This window comes from Cyanistes caeruleus, chromosome 27 (assembly GCF_971803275.1).
Source record: "Cyanistes caeruleus chromosome 27, bCyaCae1.hap1.1, whole genome shotgun sequence".
Classification (NCBI taxonomy): Eukaryota; Metazoa; Chordata; class Aves; order Passeriformes; family Paridae; genus Cyanistes; species Cyanistes caeruleus.
Genome location: NC_141727.1, coordinates 2,362,870 through 2,376,018, shown reverse-complemented (window position 1 = coordinate 2,376,018; position 13,149 = coordinate 2,362,870). Strand labels below are relative to the sequence as shown.

Sequence of the window (13,149 nt, the reverse complement as noted above, 5' to 3'; positions counted from 1 at the left end):
GTGCCTGACTGCTCAGAGGCTGCTCAGAACTGCAGGCGTCCAGAGCATAGCCCCAAACCACGTGGGTCAAGTGCAGCAGGAACAAAACTGCCTCCAGCAACCTTGAGTGGCAATCTGGCTAAAGCTTTGTCTGCTCAAACCTAGCCTAAGCAAGGTTTAGGAGGATGAAGTAAATGTGAAGCTGCTAAAAAGCTGCCCAGGAGAGGCAGCAGCTATGTGGGGGCCTGGCAGCCGAGGTTCACCCAGCGCAGCCTTTAGAGGGTTTGTCTGGTGGTACCAGTCCAGGGTCAGCCTGTGGGTGTATCTTGAGGGCAGATAAAATTCACTGGAAATGACCCTGTGAGAGCTGGTGTGCTTTGCCACATGAGTCTCAGAGGCACAGGATTGTGCCTGGGAGGAGTGGATCAGAATTCCCCAGCAGCCTGTGTGGCAGACAGAAGTGTGAGCAGGCTTGTGACAGCTGTGGGCAGGCCTGTACTCATTGGGCTCTGTGCTTTGGGGAAGGAGTGGCAGCTCTGCAGGCAGTGAACCCCTCTTCATCAGTGGCACAGGGGGAGTTCCGGTGACTTCCACCTGTGTGAGGAGCCATGTGGGTTCCTGTGGCCAAGAGCCATGTGGTTCTGTGACCTCAAGGGGACACATAGCTGTGTGGCCCCCATGTCACAGAGGGGCAGAGATGTGGCACCTCTGCAGTGACAGTGAACTCACCCGCCCAATGCTCGGTGGGCTGAAAGCAGGCTAGGGAAGGAGCTGGTCTTCAGGATCAGTCAGCTGCTTCCTTTGCTGCTCTTTTGTGCTTGTCTTTTAGACAAGTATTTAGAACGTAGTTAGACAAGTAGTTAGATAAGTAGTTAGACTAGTATTTAGACAAGTAGTTAGACAAGTAGTTAGATAAGTAGTTAGACAAATAGTTAGACAGTATTGTATAGTGTCCTCTTCAGCTTTCATCCTCTCAGAGGTAAGGATGATTTGACTACGCCTTCCTAGTTGAAGGCTGAGCTCCTACACAGTTGTAGGCTGCCCAGATACAGGCTAGGCCAGAGTTCTTACTGGCTGATTCCCTTTCCTTTACTATAACCTGGGATACCTAAGTAGTCTGTAGAAAGTCTGTAGTAAGTAGGTAAGTAGTGACTGTAGTCTAAGGGGCTGGGCTCGGCCCAGAGTGGCAAGAAGCCCACGTTGGCTGCCACAGGAGGAAGCCAGATGGAAAAAGGAGAAAGCAAAGTCTGTAGTTAAGTTAGTGGCTGAAAGCTGGTCACTGCTGTGGAGGAGGTGGGAAAGCCAGAGAGCTCTGCTGCTGATGCAGTGACAGCAGCAGCAGCAGCAGCAGCAGGAGGGCCTCTTTATAGAAGGTACCATGGACTGGAGCACTTCAGAAGGACCTTTGACACTCCTGTGAACTGGGGCTCTGTCACTGGTCACGAAGATGGGAGCCTGCAGTTCGGCAGCACTGAAACTGTTGATGGCAAATGCTGTTCTCTAGGTTTTATTTATTTGGAGTTTTTATACTTTTGGTCAGCTAGGGTAAATTCTTTGCAATCATGTGATGGGATTGACACTGGTCTCTTTCTGGAGAATGTCCTGATGTCCTTGGTCTTCCAGAGCTTTGCCCTCTGTTCCTGAGAGACGCAATGGCCACAAGAGGGAACGATTTCTGTGAGTAACAACTTCATGTCAGGTTTGGACCTTGTGAATCCCCAGACAAGTGACATGACTGGTGGTCAGATCCCAGAATGATGTGCTCAGAACCCAGAGTGAACTCTGGGATGTTTCCTGAGAGCAGGCAGACTGACCCAGGTGTTTATGTTTAGTGACAGGAAAGCACTTTTTGTCTCTCCTTTCTTAGTACGCACAAGAAACAGGATTGTTTATAGAGAGGTCTGACATCCTTGAGTTACCCTTTTTTTTCAGTACTTGCCTTTTTTCAACAAGTTACAATCAGTTACGACCAGGGAAAACTTGACTTGGTAAATCCAGTCTCCAGCTCTGGTGAGAAAGGAAGATACCCCGAGGCCCAGAAATCAGAGCTGGGGTCTGTTAGACTCTTGGCAAAGCAAGCAGGGGAACAGACTTTTCCAACCCAGTAAATTTCAATGGCAGCTCTAGGCACCCCCTGACACGGAGTTGAAGGTTTGAGCTGGTTGTCCTGACTGCTCATGTAGAAAACTCCAAGTTTAAATCCGCTTCTGTACCTGGTGTCTTTTCAAATGGGATTTCTCTGCAGTCATTGCTGAGGGAATAGCTGCCCCAAAAAGGATCCTCTTTCCACCGGAGAAGATCTGCATGGTCTGGCAGCAGCAGCAGAGTGCTGGAGCGGGGCTCTTCAATGTGGGCAACACGTGCTTTCTCAACGCTGTCCTGCAGTGTTTGACTTACACCCCGCCACTGGCCAACTACCTGCTGTCCCGAGAGCACAGCAAGGCCTGTGAGTGCTTTTGGGAACCCCTCCTGAATATGTGTTAATCCAATACCAAAGATTCCCAGAACCTGGAATTAGATTTAGGAGAACAGCAGCCCTTTGTCAGCCCCATGAATTGATGTTCTTTGAACACTCAAGTCTCTATAGAAGCCACTTGTCCTTGCCAGCTGTCTTACCATTCCTGAAGACACCTCTTTCTAGCTCCAAGTCTTTATTCTGGCAAGTTAAAGCCTCCTGCAATAATAAGCTCTGGCTTATTGCACAGAAAACTGTTGGTCCGGCATCCCTGTTAAGAACATTTTCCACACACTAAAATGTCCTGGGATCGTTGGGTCATTGGGAGGAGTGGAGTATTGCGCTGGAATGGAAGAGGAGGAGGAGGAGGATCGCACTGCTGTGGATACCTGGCTAACCTAAAGACTTTCCCTGTGTCTCTGTTCAGGTCAGCAGCAAGGTTTCTGCATGATGTGCACCATGGAAGCACACGTTAACAAGGTCTTGCATTCCCCTGTCAGTGCCATCGTGCCTTGGACTGTCCTCAAGGTTTTTGGACGTAAGTCATGGCAGGTGCTTTTGACAGCTTTTCTTCCCTTTGTGTATGAGAAAAGGACAAACTTCTTCTTTCTTAGGCATAGGAGAACATTTTCAGCTTGGTATGCAGGAAGATGCCCATGACTTCTTGTGCTGTACGGTCAATGCCATGCAGAGAGCTTGTCTGAGCGCCAGCAGCGAGTAAGCACAAGGCAATCACCCTCACAAAGCTCGGAGCCCTTTGGACTGCTTGATGTGCCACCATCAAGGGAAACCTAAACCCTGGGCTTTCAGGCCAAGCAAAACTCATGGAGGAGATAACGCTGTGTCTTATCACTTGTTTCCAGCTTGGACCTCTCTTCTGAATCCACTACCATTGTCCATCAAATATTTGGGGGCTTTCTGAGATCCAGAGGTGCGTTTCCACAGCTATTACTCTCCTTGACATTGCCCGTGCCCTTCTGTCTGCCTGTGCTCGACACTTGGTCCTGGGACTAGTGGGACAGGTGCAATGTGTAAATGGGCAATGCCAGTCAGCTTGCCATTGCTGAGCATTTGGATTTTCCCTTCCAGTCACCTGCTTCAGCTGCAAAGCCATTTCTGACTCCTACGAGGCCTTCCTGGATGTTCCTTTGGATATCAATGTAAGAGGCTTTGCAGTTGTGCTACAAGACATCCCAAGGCCCTGCAGCTGCTTCCCAAAGTCAACACATTTGTCTTAAAAATATAGCCTGTGAACACAAGAGGTCTAGGTGGTGGGTGGGAAGGGCAATGGATAGCGTCCCCCTGCAGAGGCTGTGGCACTGGGCTCTCTGCAGGTGCTCTTTTTAAGCTGGACAAACAGCAATTATCCTCTCTGCACCCTTGATACATCGTCATCCTTCTTCTCTTTGCCTGCCCTCCCGTAACACCTGTCTGGCTCCCAGGCTGAAGGGTTGTTTGCTTTGTAGTTTGCACCACTGATGCCCCTGCACACTGTCATTAGTTGAACTGAGCGGGGGCACAGGGACAGAGCTCTTGACAGCTCCAGGAGCTGCTGGGAGACGGGGAGGTGTTCAGCGTCGCACTCTCTTTCTGCCTCCTTCTGGATAGGTTCATGGTGGGTCTCTTCAGCGTCAGCTATGGGGCTTTTCTGGTCAGCTTCTGGGAAATGCTTGGGTGAGGGCATTTCCTGCAGCTCAGCGTGCCCATTTCTCACTCCTCCAGGCAGCCTCGTCCCTCACTGCAGCTCTGGAAGCCTTTGTGACACCTGAGCAGCTGGATGGTGAAAACTGCTTTAAATGCAACAAGTGAGATGATTACTAAGAACATCCAGAGTAAGACGGGATGCTGTTGGAGGGGGCTGCATGTCATTGAAGAGAAGTCATCTTCCTGTGCAGGTTTACTGCACGCAGATGAGATGCAGCTTTTGGCAAATATGGCAGTGAAGAGCCTTAGAATAACAAAAGCTGTGTGAGACAGGAGAGGTTGCCTGGCCAGCTTGGGGGAAGATTGGGTGCATTTCAGCACTGGGCTGTGTCTGTGCTTGCTTTCAAGGTGTACGGAGAACGTTGCTGCCTCCAAGAGGTTCACAATCCACTGTGCACCCAAGGTTCTGACCGTGTGTCTGAAACGGTTTGACTGTTTCACCGGCGGGAAGATCAACAAGGTGTGTACACAAGTGGTGTGCAGCTTTCTTTCCCTAGAGTAGATTTCCTAGAGCTTGTCACAAGCCACTCGTTAGTGATGTTAGTTGTTGGGTAGTAGTTGTCTGTAGGTACAGGTAGTGGTATGTGGTTGGGTTCGTTGTGCTCTCTCCTTGGGAGAAATGAATTCCCATGGGAAGACAGGCCAGCGCTCTTCTCCCACAGCGCTGCTTTGGCCAAGAGCAGTTTCCTGCCACCCAAGGCATTACACCTTGCTACACGAAAAAGCAGCTGCTCATGGGCCCCAAGGATGTATTTCCACACCTCTGGCCCCTGGATGTGGCAGGCTATTCTCTGTCCCAGGTCAGGGTCACCTCTGAGCCCTCCTGGTGTCTCTGTAGGCTGTGGAGTACCCCGAGTTCCTGGATCTCCGCCCGTACATGTCCGAGGGCGATGGAGAGCCCCTCTATTACTCCCTGTATGCTGTCCTGGTGCACAGTAGCTACAGCTGCCATGAAGGACACTATTTCTGCTACACAAAGGTAAACAGCAACTTCCTTCCTTCCTTCCTTCCTTCCTTCCCAACGAGGAGAAGGCGTGCTGGAGAAGAGGAACTTTCCTGTGGGTATTACCGACGGCCAAGGTTGTGGGCCAGAAGGTCTCCTTAGGGGCTGCACTGGATTTCTTTTGGCACACTCTTTGTTAGGTAGTTTTCTGCCCGTGTTTTTGGTGAGAAGCCATGCAGAGATCCTTGCCTTTTTTTTCACAGGCCAGCAACGGGCTGTGGTACCAGATGGATGATGAGTCTGTGGAGGTTCGTAGCATTGACACAGCTCTCGGGCAGCAGGCCTACCTGCTGTTTTATGCCAGGTGAGACAATGGAACAGGCTGCCCAAAGAAGCTGTGGGTGCCCCATCCCTGGAAGAGTTCAAGGCCAGGTTGGATGGGGCTTGGAGGATCCAGGTCTATTGTAAGGTATTCCTGGCCATGAGCGGGAGTGGAACAAAAGGAGCTTTAAGGTCCCTTCCAAGGCAAACAAGTGTGTGAATTTATGGAATGGAGGCTGTAGAAGGTAGAAAGATGAGGTTTTGCTGGGACAGAAGCAGGCCGGGTTGGAATACTCTGGTTGACCTTTTCATTTGTGACCTTGGCTAAGTTGCTCTGTCATAGAAACCTCTCCAAGAAAATGAATGAAGCCCAGAGGAGGCTGCAACAACAGCCCTAAAGTGAGATCACTGTTTTTTTCTGCAGATGCTCTGATCTGAGGCTTGGAGAAGAGGCTTCTTCCTCGCTGGCACCATCATATGCGCCATCCGTCCTCAGTCAGTGGGCAGCCTGCAGCAAGCAGGTGGCTTCTGTAGTCCCACAGGTTTTGCCTGACAGGACAAAGGTAACTGGGGAGGAGAGTCAGGGCACCACAGGAGCTGTGGATTTCTTTCTAGGATCTCAGCATTTCTCCCTTTTCCCCTGGCACCCTGGCAGCATTCTTCACAGCCACAATGCTGCTTCCTGTCAAAGCATGCCTCCTGCATCCATGCCATTTGTGTGCCTTTGGCCCTTTGGCCTTGGCAGCCCTCCAGAAGGGCCTTTGGGAGGCTCTGAAATGTGCCCTCCCAGAGCTTCTGGGGCTTCCCCACTGACTCTGGTCCTTTCAGGAGAGAAGGGCAGGAACTCTGCACAGCTCTTTTTCCAGGATGTGGTGCTGAGTGTGGAAGACCCTGGCCAGGACGAGGTGCAGAGCGGATCCCCACTGTGGAGCAAGGAAGCCTGCAGCTTTGTTACGGACACCACCGGCTGTGATGACGCCACAGGGCCTCCTCCAAGTTGTGGCCACGATCCCATAGATGATGCTGCTTCAGGGCCTTCCAACAGGAGCTTGGAGTTGGCCTGTGGACCTGGGGATGCTTGTCAGGAAACCCTGCTGATGCAGGAAGAGACAAGCAGTTCCGTGTGGAGCGGCTACGACCTCCGCAGCCGCTTTGTGCAGCACACAGGCTTCAACTCTTCATCAAGGAAGAGGAAAAGGGAGACAAGGAATTCTCCCTGTTGTGACAAAACTCCTGTTGATGATGCAGTTCCAGGGCCCTCCAGCACCAGCCTGAAGCAGGCTGTCATGCTTTGGGCTGGTCCAGAGCAAACCCAACTGTGGTGGAACGAGCAGAGAAGATCCCCAGAGCAGGGCTGTGACCTCCATGGCCTCTCTGTGCAGTGCACAGACCAGCAGCCCTCTGTGACCAAGAGGAGGAGAACAAATCCTCCAGGATGGGACAAAGCCCCAGTGGATAATGCAGCTTCAGGGCCCTCCAACATCAGCTTCCAGCAGGCTTGTGTGCTCAGGGCAGCTTGGGAGCAAATCCAACTGAGGCTGAGGGAGCAGAGAAGCTGCCCACAGCTGGGCTACGATTTCTGCTGCCGGTTCGTGCGTTTTTCAGCCCACCACCGTTCAGTGAGGAAAAGGAGGGTTTGTGTGCCCCAGAGACGCAGGTCAGGGAAGCACTCGAGGCACTCTAGGAGTGCTGGTGGCAGATGGTGGCGCTGGCTGAAGCAGAATGGGAAATTAGCACTGCATTTTTTGGCAGAGCTGTCCATGTTTTCTACACCCATTCCCAAAGAAGAGGGAACAATTTAGTTTTATGGCTGATGATGCCAACGACTAGTCTAGAAGGTTTTAATTAGTCTAGTCTAAAAGGCTTAGTAATTCCCAGGAGGAAGTGATCACAGAGAAAGGAGACCAGCAAAGGCAGTAGTTAAGTTAGTGGGTGAACGCTGGTCATTCCTGTGGAAGAGGTGGGAAAACTAGAGAGCTCTGCTGCTGATGCGGTGACAGCAGCAGCAGCAGGTACAGCAGAGCCTCTTCAGAGAAAGTACCATGGACTGGAGCACTTCAGAATGACCTTTGATGCTCCTGTGAACTGGGGCACTGTCACTGATCACAAAGATGGGAGACTGCAGTTCAGCAGCTGGTACAAGCAGTACCTCGACTCTTTTCAAATGGAATTTCTCTGCAGTCATTGCTGAGGGAATAGCTCCCCCAAAAAGGATCCTCTTTCCACTGGAGAAGATTTACATGGTCTGGCAGCAGCAGCAGAGTGCTGGAGCGGGGCTCTTCAATGTGGGCAACACGTGCTTCCTCAACGCTGGAAGTCCTGCAGTGTTTGACCTACACCCCGCCACTGGCCAACTACCTGCTGTCCCGAGAGCACAGCAAGGCCTGTGAGTGCTTTTGGGAACCCCTCCTGAATATGTGTTAATCCAATACCAAAGATTCCCAGAACCTGGAATTAGATTTAGGAGAACAGCAGCCCTTTATCAGCCCCATGAATTGATGTTCTTTGAACACTCAAGTCTCTATAGAAGCCACTTGTCCTTGCCAGCTGTCTTACCCTTCCTGAAGACACCTCTTTCTAGCTCCAAGTCTTTATTCCGGCAAGTTAAAGCCTCCTGGCTTATTGCACAGAAAACTGTTGGTCCGGCATCCCTGTTAAGAACATTTTCCACACACTAAAATGTCCTGGGATCGTTGGGTCATTGGGAGGAGTGGAGTATTGCGCTGGAGTGAAAGACGAGGAGGAGGATCGCACTGCTATGGATATTTGGCTAACCTAAAGACTTTCCCTGTGTCTCTGTTCAGGTCAGCAGCAAGGTTTCTGCATGATGTGCACCATGGAAGCACACGTTAACAAGGTCTTGCATTCCCCTGTCAGTGCCATCGTGCCTTGGGCTGTCCTCAAGGTTTTTGGACGTAAGTCATGGCAGGTGCTTTTGACAGCTTTTCTTCCCTTTGTGTATGAGAAAAGGACAAACTTCTTCTTTCTTAGGCATAGGAGAACATTTTCAGCTTGGTATGCAGGAAGATGCCCATGACTTCTTGTGCTGTACGGTCAATGCCATGCAGAGAGCTTGTCTGAGCGCCAGCAGCGAGTAAGCACAAGGCAATCACCCTCACAAAGCTCGGAGCCCTTTGGACTGCTTGATGTGCCACCATCAAGGGAAACCTAAACCCTGGGCTTTCAGGCCAAGCAAAACTCATGGAGGAGGTAACGCTGTGTCTTATCACTTGTTTCCAGCTTGGACCTCTCTTCTGAATCCACTACCATTGTCCATCAAATATTTGGGGGCTTTCTGAGATCCAGAGGTGCGTTTCCACAGCTATTACTCTCCTTGACATTGCCCGTGCCCTTCTGTCTGCCTGTGCTTGACACTTGGTCCTGGGACTGGTGGGACAGGTGCAATGTGTAAATGGGCAATGCCAGTCAGCTTGCCATTGCTGAGCATTTGGATTTTCCCTTCCAGTCACCTGCTGCAGCTGCAAAGCCGTTTCTGACTCCTACGAGGCCTTCCTGGATGTTCCTTTGGATATCAATGTAAGAGGCTTTGCAGTTGTGCTACAAGACATCCCAAGGCGCTGCAACACATTTGTCTTAAAAATATAGCCTGTGAACACAAGAGGTCTTGGTGGTGGGTGGGAAGGGCAATGGATAGCGTCCCCCTGCAGAGGCTGTGGCACTGGGCTCTCTGCAGGTGATGTTTTTAACCTGGACAAACAGCAATTATCCTCTCTGCACCCTTGATACATCGTCATCCTTCTTCTCTTTGCCTGCCCTCCCGTAACACCTGTCTGGCTCCCAGGCTGAAGGGTTGTTTGCATTGTAGTTTGCACCACTGATGCCCCTGCACACTGTCATTAGTTGAACTGAGCGGGGGCACAGGGACAGAGCTCTTGACAGCTCCAGGAGCTGCTGGGAGACGGGGAGGTGTTCAGCGTCACACTCTCTTTCTGCCTCCTTCTGGATAGGTTCATGGTGGGTCTCTTCAGCGTCAGCTATGGGGCTTTTCTGGTCAGCTTCTGGGAAATGCTTGGGTGAGGGCATTTCCTGCAGCTCAGCGTGCCCATTTCTCACTACTCCAGGCAGCCTCGTCCCTCACTGCAGCTCTGGAAGCCTTTGTGACACCTGAGCAGCTGGATGGTGAAAACTGCTTTAAATGCAACAAGTGAGATGATTACTAAGACATCCAGAGTAAGACGGGATGCTGTTGGAGGGGGCTGCATGTCATTGAAGAGAAGTCATCTTCCTGTGCAGGTTTACTGCGCGCAGGATGAGATGCAGCTTTTGGCAAATATGGCAGTGAAGAGCCTTAGAATAACAAAAGCTGTGTGAGACAGGAGAGGTTGCCTGGCCAGCTTGGGGGAAGATTGGGTGCATTTCAGCACTGGGCTGTGTCTGTGCTTGCTTTCAAGGTGTACGGAGAATGTTGCTGCCTCCAAGAGGTTCACAATCCACTGTGCACCCAAGGTTCTGACCGTGTGTCTGAAACGGTTTGACTGTTTCACCGGCGGGAAGATCAACAAGGTGTGAACACAAGTGGTGTGCAGCTTTCTTTCCCTAGAGTAGATTTCCTAGAGCTTGTCACAAGCCACTCGTTAGTGATGTTAGTTGTTGGGTAGTAGTTGTCTGTAGGTACAGGTAGTGGTATGTGGTTGGGTTCGTTGTGCTCTCTCCTTGGGAGAAATGAATTCCCATGGGAAGACAGGCCAGCGCTCTTCTCCCACAGCGCTGCTTTGGCCAAGAGCAGTTTCCTGCCACCCAAGGCATTACACCTTGCTACACGAAAAAGCAGCTGCTCATGGGCCCCAAGGATGTATTTCCACACCTCTGGACCCTGGATGTGGCAGGCTATTCTCTGTCCCAGGTCAGGGTCACCTCTGAGCCCTCCTGGTGTCTCTGTAGGCTGTGGAGTACCCCGAGTTCCTGGATCTCCGCCCGTACATGTCCGAGGGCGATGGAGAGCCCCTCTATTACTCCCTGTATGCTGTCCTGGTGCACAGTGGCTACAGCTGCCATGAAGGACACTATTTCTGCTACACAAAGGTAAACAGCAACTTCCTTCCTTCCTTCCTTCCTTCCCAACGAGGAGAAGGCGTGCTGGAGAAGAGGAACTTTCCTGTGGGTATTACCGACGGCCAAGGTTGTGGGCCAGAAGGTCTCCTTAGGGGCTGCACTGGATTTCTTTTGGCACACTCTTTGTTAGGTAGTTTTCTGCCCGTGTTTTTGGTGAGAAGCCATGCAGAGATCCTTGCCTTTTTTTTCACAGGCCAGCAACGGGCTGTGGTACCAGATGGATGATGAGTCTGTGGAGGTTCGTAGCATTGACACAGCTCTCGGGCAGCAAGCCTACCTGCTGTTTTATGCCAGGTGAGACAATGGAACAGGCTGCCCAAAGAAGCTGTGGGTGCCCCATCCCTGGAAGAGTTCAAGGCCAGGTTGGATGGGGCTTGGAGGATCCAGGTCTATTGTAAGGTATTCCTGGCCATGAGCGGGAGTGGAACAAAAGGAGCTTTAAGGTCCCTTCCAAGGCAAACAAGTGTGTGAATTTATGGAATGGAGGCTGTAGAAGGTAGAAAGATGAGGTTTTGCTGGGACAGAAGCAGGCCGGGTGGGAATACTCTGGTTGACCTTTTCATTTGTGACCTTGGCTAAGTTGCTCTGTCATAGAAACCTCTCCAAGAAAATGAATGAAGCCCAGAGGAGGCTGCAACAACAGCCCTAAAGTGAGATCACTGTTTTTTTCTGCAGATGCTCTGATCTGAGGCTTGGAGAAGAGGCTTCTTCCTCGCTGGCACCATCATATGCGCCATCCGTCCTCAGTCAGTGGGCAGCCTGCAGCAAGCAGGTGGCTTCTGTAGTCCCACAGGTTTTGCCTGACAGGACAAAGGTAACTGGGGAGGAGAGTCAGGGCACCACAGGAGCTGTGGATTTCTTTCTAGGATCTCAGCATTTCTCCCTTTTCCCCTGGCACCCTGGCAGCATTCTTCACAGCCACAATGCTGCTTCCTGTCAAAGCATGCCTCCTGCATCCATGCCATTTGTGTGCCTTTGGCCCTTTGGCCTTGGCAGCCCTCCAGAAGGGCCTTTGGGAGGCTCTGAAATGTGCCCTCCCAGAGCTTCTGGGGCTTCCCCACTGACTCTGGTCCTTTCAGGTGAGAAGGGCAGGAACTCTGCACAGCTCTCTTTCCAGGATATGGTGCTGAGTGTGGAAGACCCTGGCCAGGAGGAGGCACAGAGCGCATCCCCACTGTGGAGCAGGGACGGCTACAGCTGTTTTTTGGGCAACGCAGACTGTGATGATGCTACAGGGAGGAACACGGGCCCTCCAAGTTGTGGCCATGATGCCAAGGATGATGCAGCTTCAGGACCTTCCAACAGGAGCTTGGAGTCAGCCTGTGGACCTGGGGATGCTTGGGAGGAAACCCTGCTGAGGCAGAAAGAGACAAGCAGATCCGCGTGGAGCGGCTACGACCTCCACAGCAGAAAACAAATTCTCCCTGTTGTGACCACACCTCCTGTTGACAGTGCAGTTCGCGGGCCCTCCTGCAGCAGCTTGAAGCAGGCTCCCATGCTTAAGGCTGGTCAAGAGGAAATCCAACCACGGTGGAGAGAGCAGAGAAGATCCCCAGAGCATGGCTGTGACCTCCAGGGCCGCTCTGGGCAGTGCACAGACCATCCCCGCTCTCTGAGCTAGAGGAGGAGAACAAATCCTCCAGGATGTGACAAAGCTCCAGGGGACAGTGCAGCTTCAGGGTTGTAGTTCATTTATTTAGTTTGGTTAAGGATTTGTTGAAGCTTGTTAGGACGTTCTTGTTCCCCCTGTTGATTGTATTGGTTAGGCCCCAGTTGTCAGTTATGTAAACCCCTCCTATTTTACCTAAATGTTCCCTGCCAATCACCTTAGCCGTGCCCCTACCCTCCTATCCATCATAGTAAACCCCATCCCTTCTTCCAGAGCCTTCTGTATCAATCAATTATACCTCGAGGCCCCACTGGTTGCTGTATCTTGCTCCCTCCCTCTGTGAACCCCTATTAGTCCGGAAGGTGTGATCCTCTCCCCTTACTCCTCCTCTCAAGATTCCCCATTGGTCTATAGTTTGTACCCTCCCCTGGGGGTCGGGCCATACTTAACTCCTTGCACAGCAATGCTCAGGGCTCTCTTAGACCTGGATCCCTTCCAGCGTGGACGCCTCGTTTCCTCGACCGAATAAAACCATTGCTGGGAACTACAATCCAAGAGAGACTCCTCTGCTTTCTTGTCTCCACACCTGACGCTGTGCACCACAGAGCTTAGAGTGGCCCAAGACTCTGGAGGGGTCACTGAGGGAAAAGCCTACTCCCCAGTGATTCCCCACTCCTGGCGATCGCCGGAGCCGGAGTGCAAAGACCACTGTAGAGCCAGCTGGAGCTCCGGTGCAGTACAGCGTCACTTCAGGGCCCTCCAACACCAGCTTCCAGCAGGCTCGTGTGTTCAGGGCTGCTCGGGAGCAATTCCGACCGAGGCTGAGGGAGCAGAGAAGCTGCCCACAGCTGGGCTATGATTTCTGCTGCTGGTGGTGTGTTTCACCACCACTGAGTGAGGAAAAGGAGGGTTTGTGTGCCCCAGAGACGCACGTCAGGGAAGCACTCAGGGCACTCTAGGAGTGCTGCCGGCAGATTATGGCACTGGCTGAAGCAGAATGGAAAATTAGCATTGTGTTTTTTAGCAAAGGTGTCCTCGTTTTCTACACCCCTTCCCAAAGATGAG

The 13,149-nt window shown here is 51.8% G+C and overlaps 1 protein-coding gene across 6 annotated transcripts; it reads left to right on the top strand.

The window, feature by feature from the left end:
* The first annotated feature begins 668 nt into the window (after positions 1–668).
* On the top strand, positions 669–12,634 carry LOC111946111 (ubiquitin carboxyl-terminal hydrolase 17-like protein 6). Of its 6 annotated transcripts, XM_086863929.1 has the most exons (23): positions 698–958; positions 1,603–1,656; positions 2,225–2,425; positions 2,862–2,972; positions 3,049–3,151; positions 3,298–3,365; positions 3,524–3,594; positions 4,157–4,239; positions 4,487–4,598; positions 4,977–5,117; positions 5,345–5,445; positions 5,827–5,965; positions 6,269–6,990; positions 8,207–8,317; positions 8,394–8,496; positions 8,643–8,710; positions 8,869–8,939; positions 9,485–9,567; positions 9,815–9,926; positions 10,305–10,445; positions 10,669–10,769; positions 11,151–11,289; positions 11,593–12,634. In XM_086863929.1, exons 2-14 carry the CDS (start codon positions 1,632–1,634, stop codon positions 8,253–8,255), a joined length of 1,926 nt encoding a protein of 641 aa, XP_086720055.1. In that variant the 5' UTR covers positions 698–958; positions 1,603–1,631; the 3' UTR covers positions 8,256–8,317; positions 8,394–8,496; positions 8,643–8,710; positions 8,869–8,939; positions 9,485–9,567; positions 9,815–9,926; positions 10,305–10,445; positions 10,669–10,769; positions 11,151–11,289; positions 11,593–12,634. The 6 variants fall into 6 exon arrangements, with proteins under 6 accessions (XP_086720056.1, XP_086720057.1, XP_086720055.1 ...); XM_086863930.1 differs by lacking the exons at positions 4,977–5,117; positions 5,345–5,445; positions 5,827–5,965; ... (5 more) ...; positions 9,485–9,567; positions 9,815–9,926 and having other exon boundaries at positions 669–958; XM_086863931.1 differs by lacking the exons at positions 3,049–3,151; positions 3,298–3,365; positions 3,524–3,594; ... (5 more) ...; positions 6,269–6,990; positions 8,207–8,317 and having other exon boundaries at positions 673–958.
* The last annotated feature ends 515 nt before the right edge of the window (positions 12,635–13,149 follow it).

Coding starts and splice junctions, on each gene's coding strand:
- LOC111946111 (XM_086863926.1), top strand. CDS start 1,632: ATGGCCACAAGAGGGAACGATTTCT. Junction 3,595..4,156: donor ATGTTCCTTTGGATATCAAT/GTAAGAGGCTTT, acceptor TCACTCCTCCAG/GCAGCCTCGTCCCTCACTGC. Junction 4,240..4,486: donor AACTGCTTTAAATGCAACAA/GTGAGATGATTA, acceptor CTTGCTTTCAAG/GTGTACGGAGAACGTTGCTG.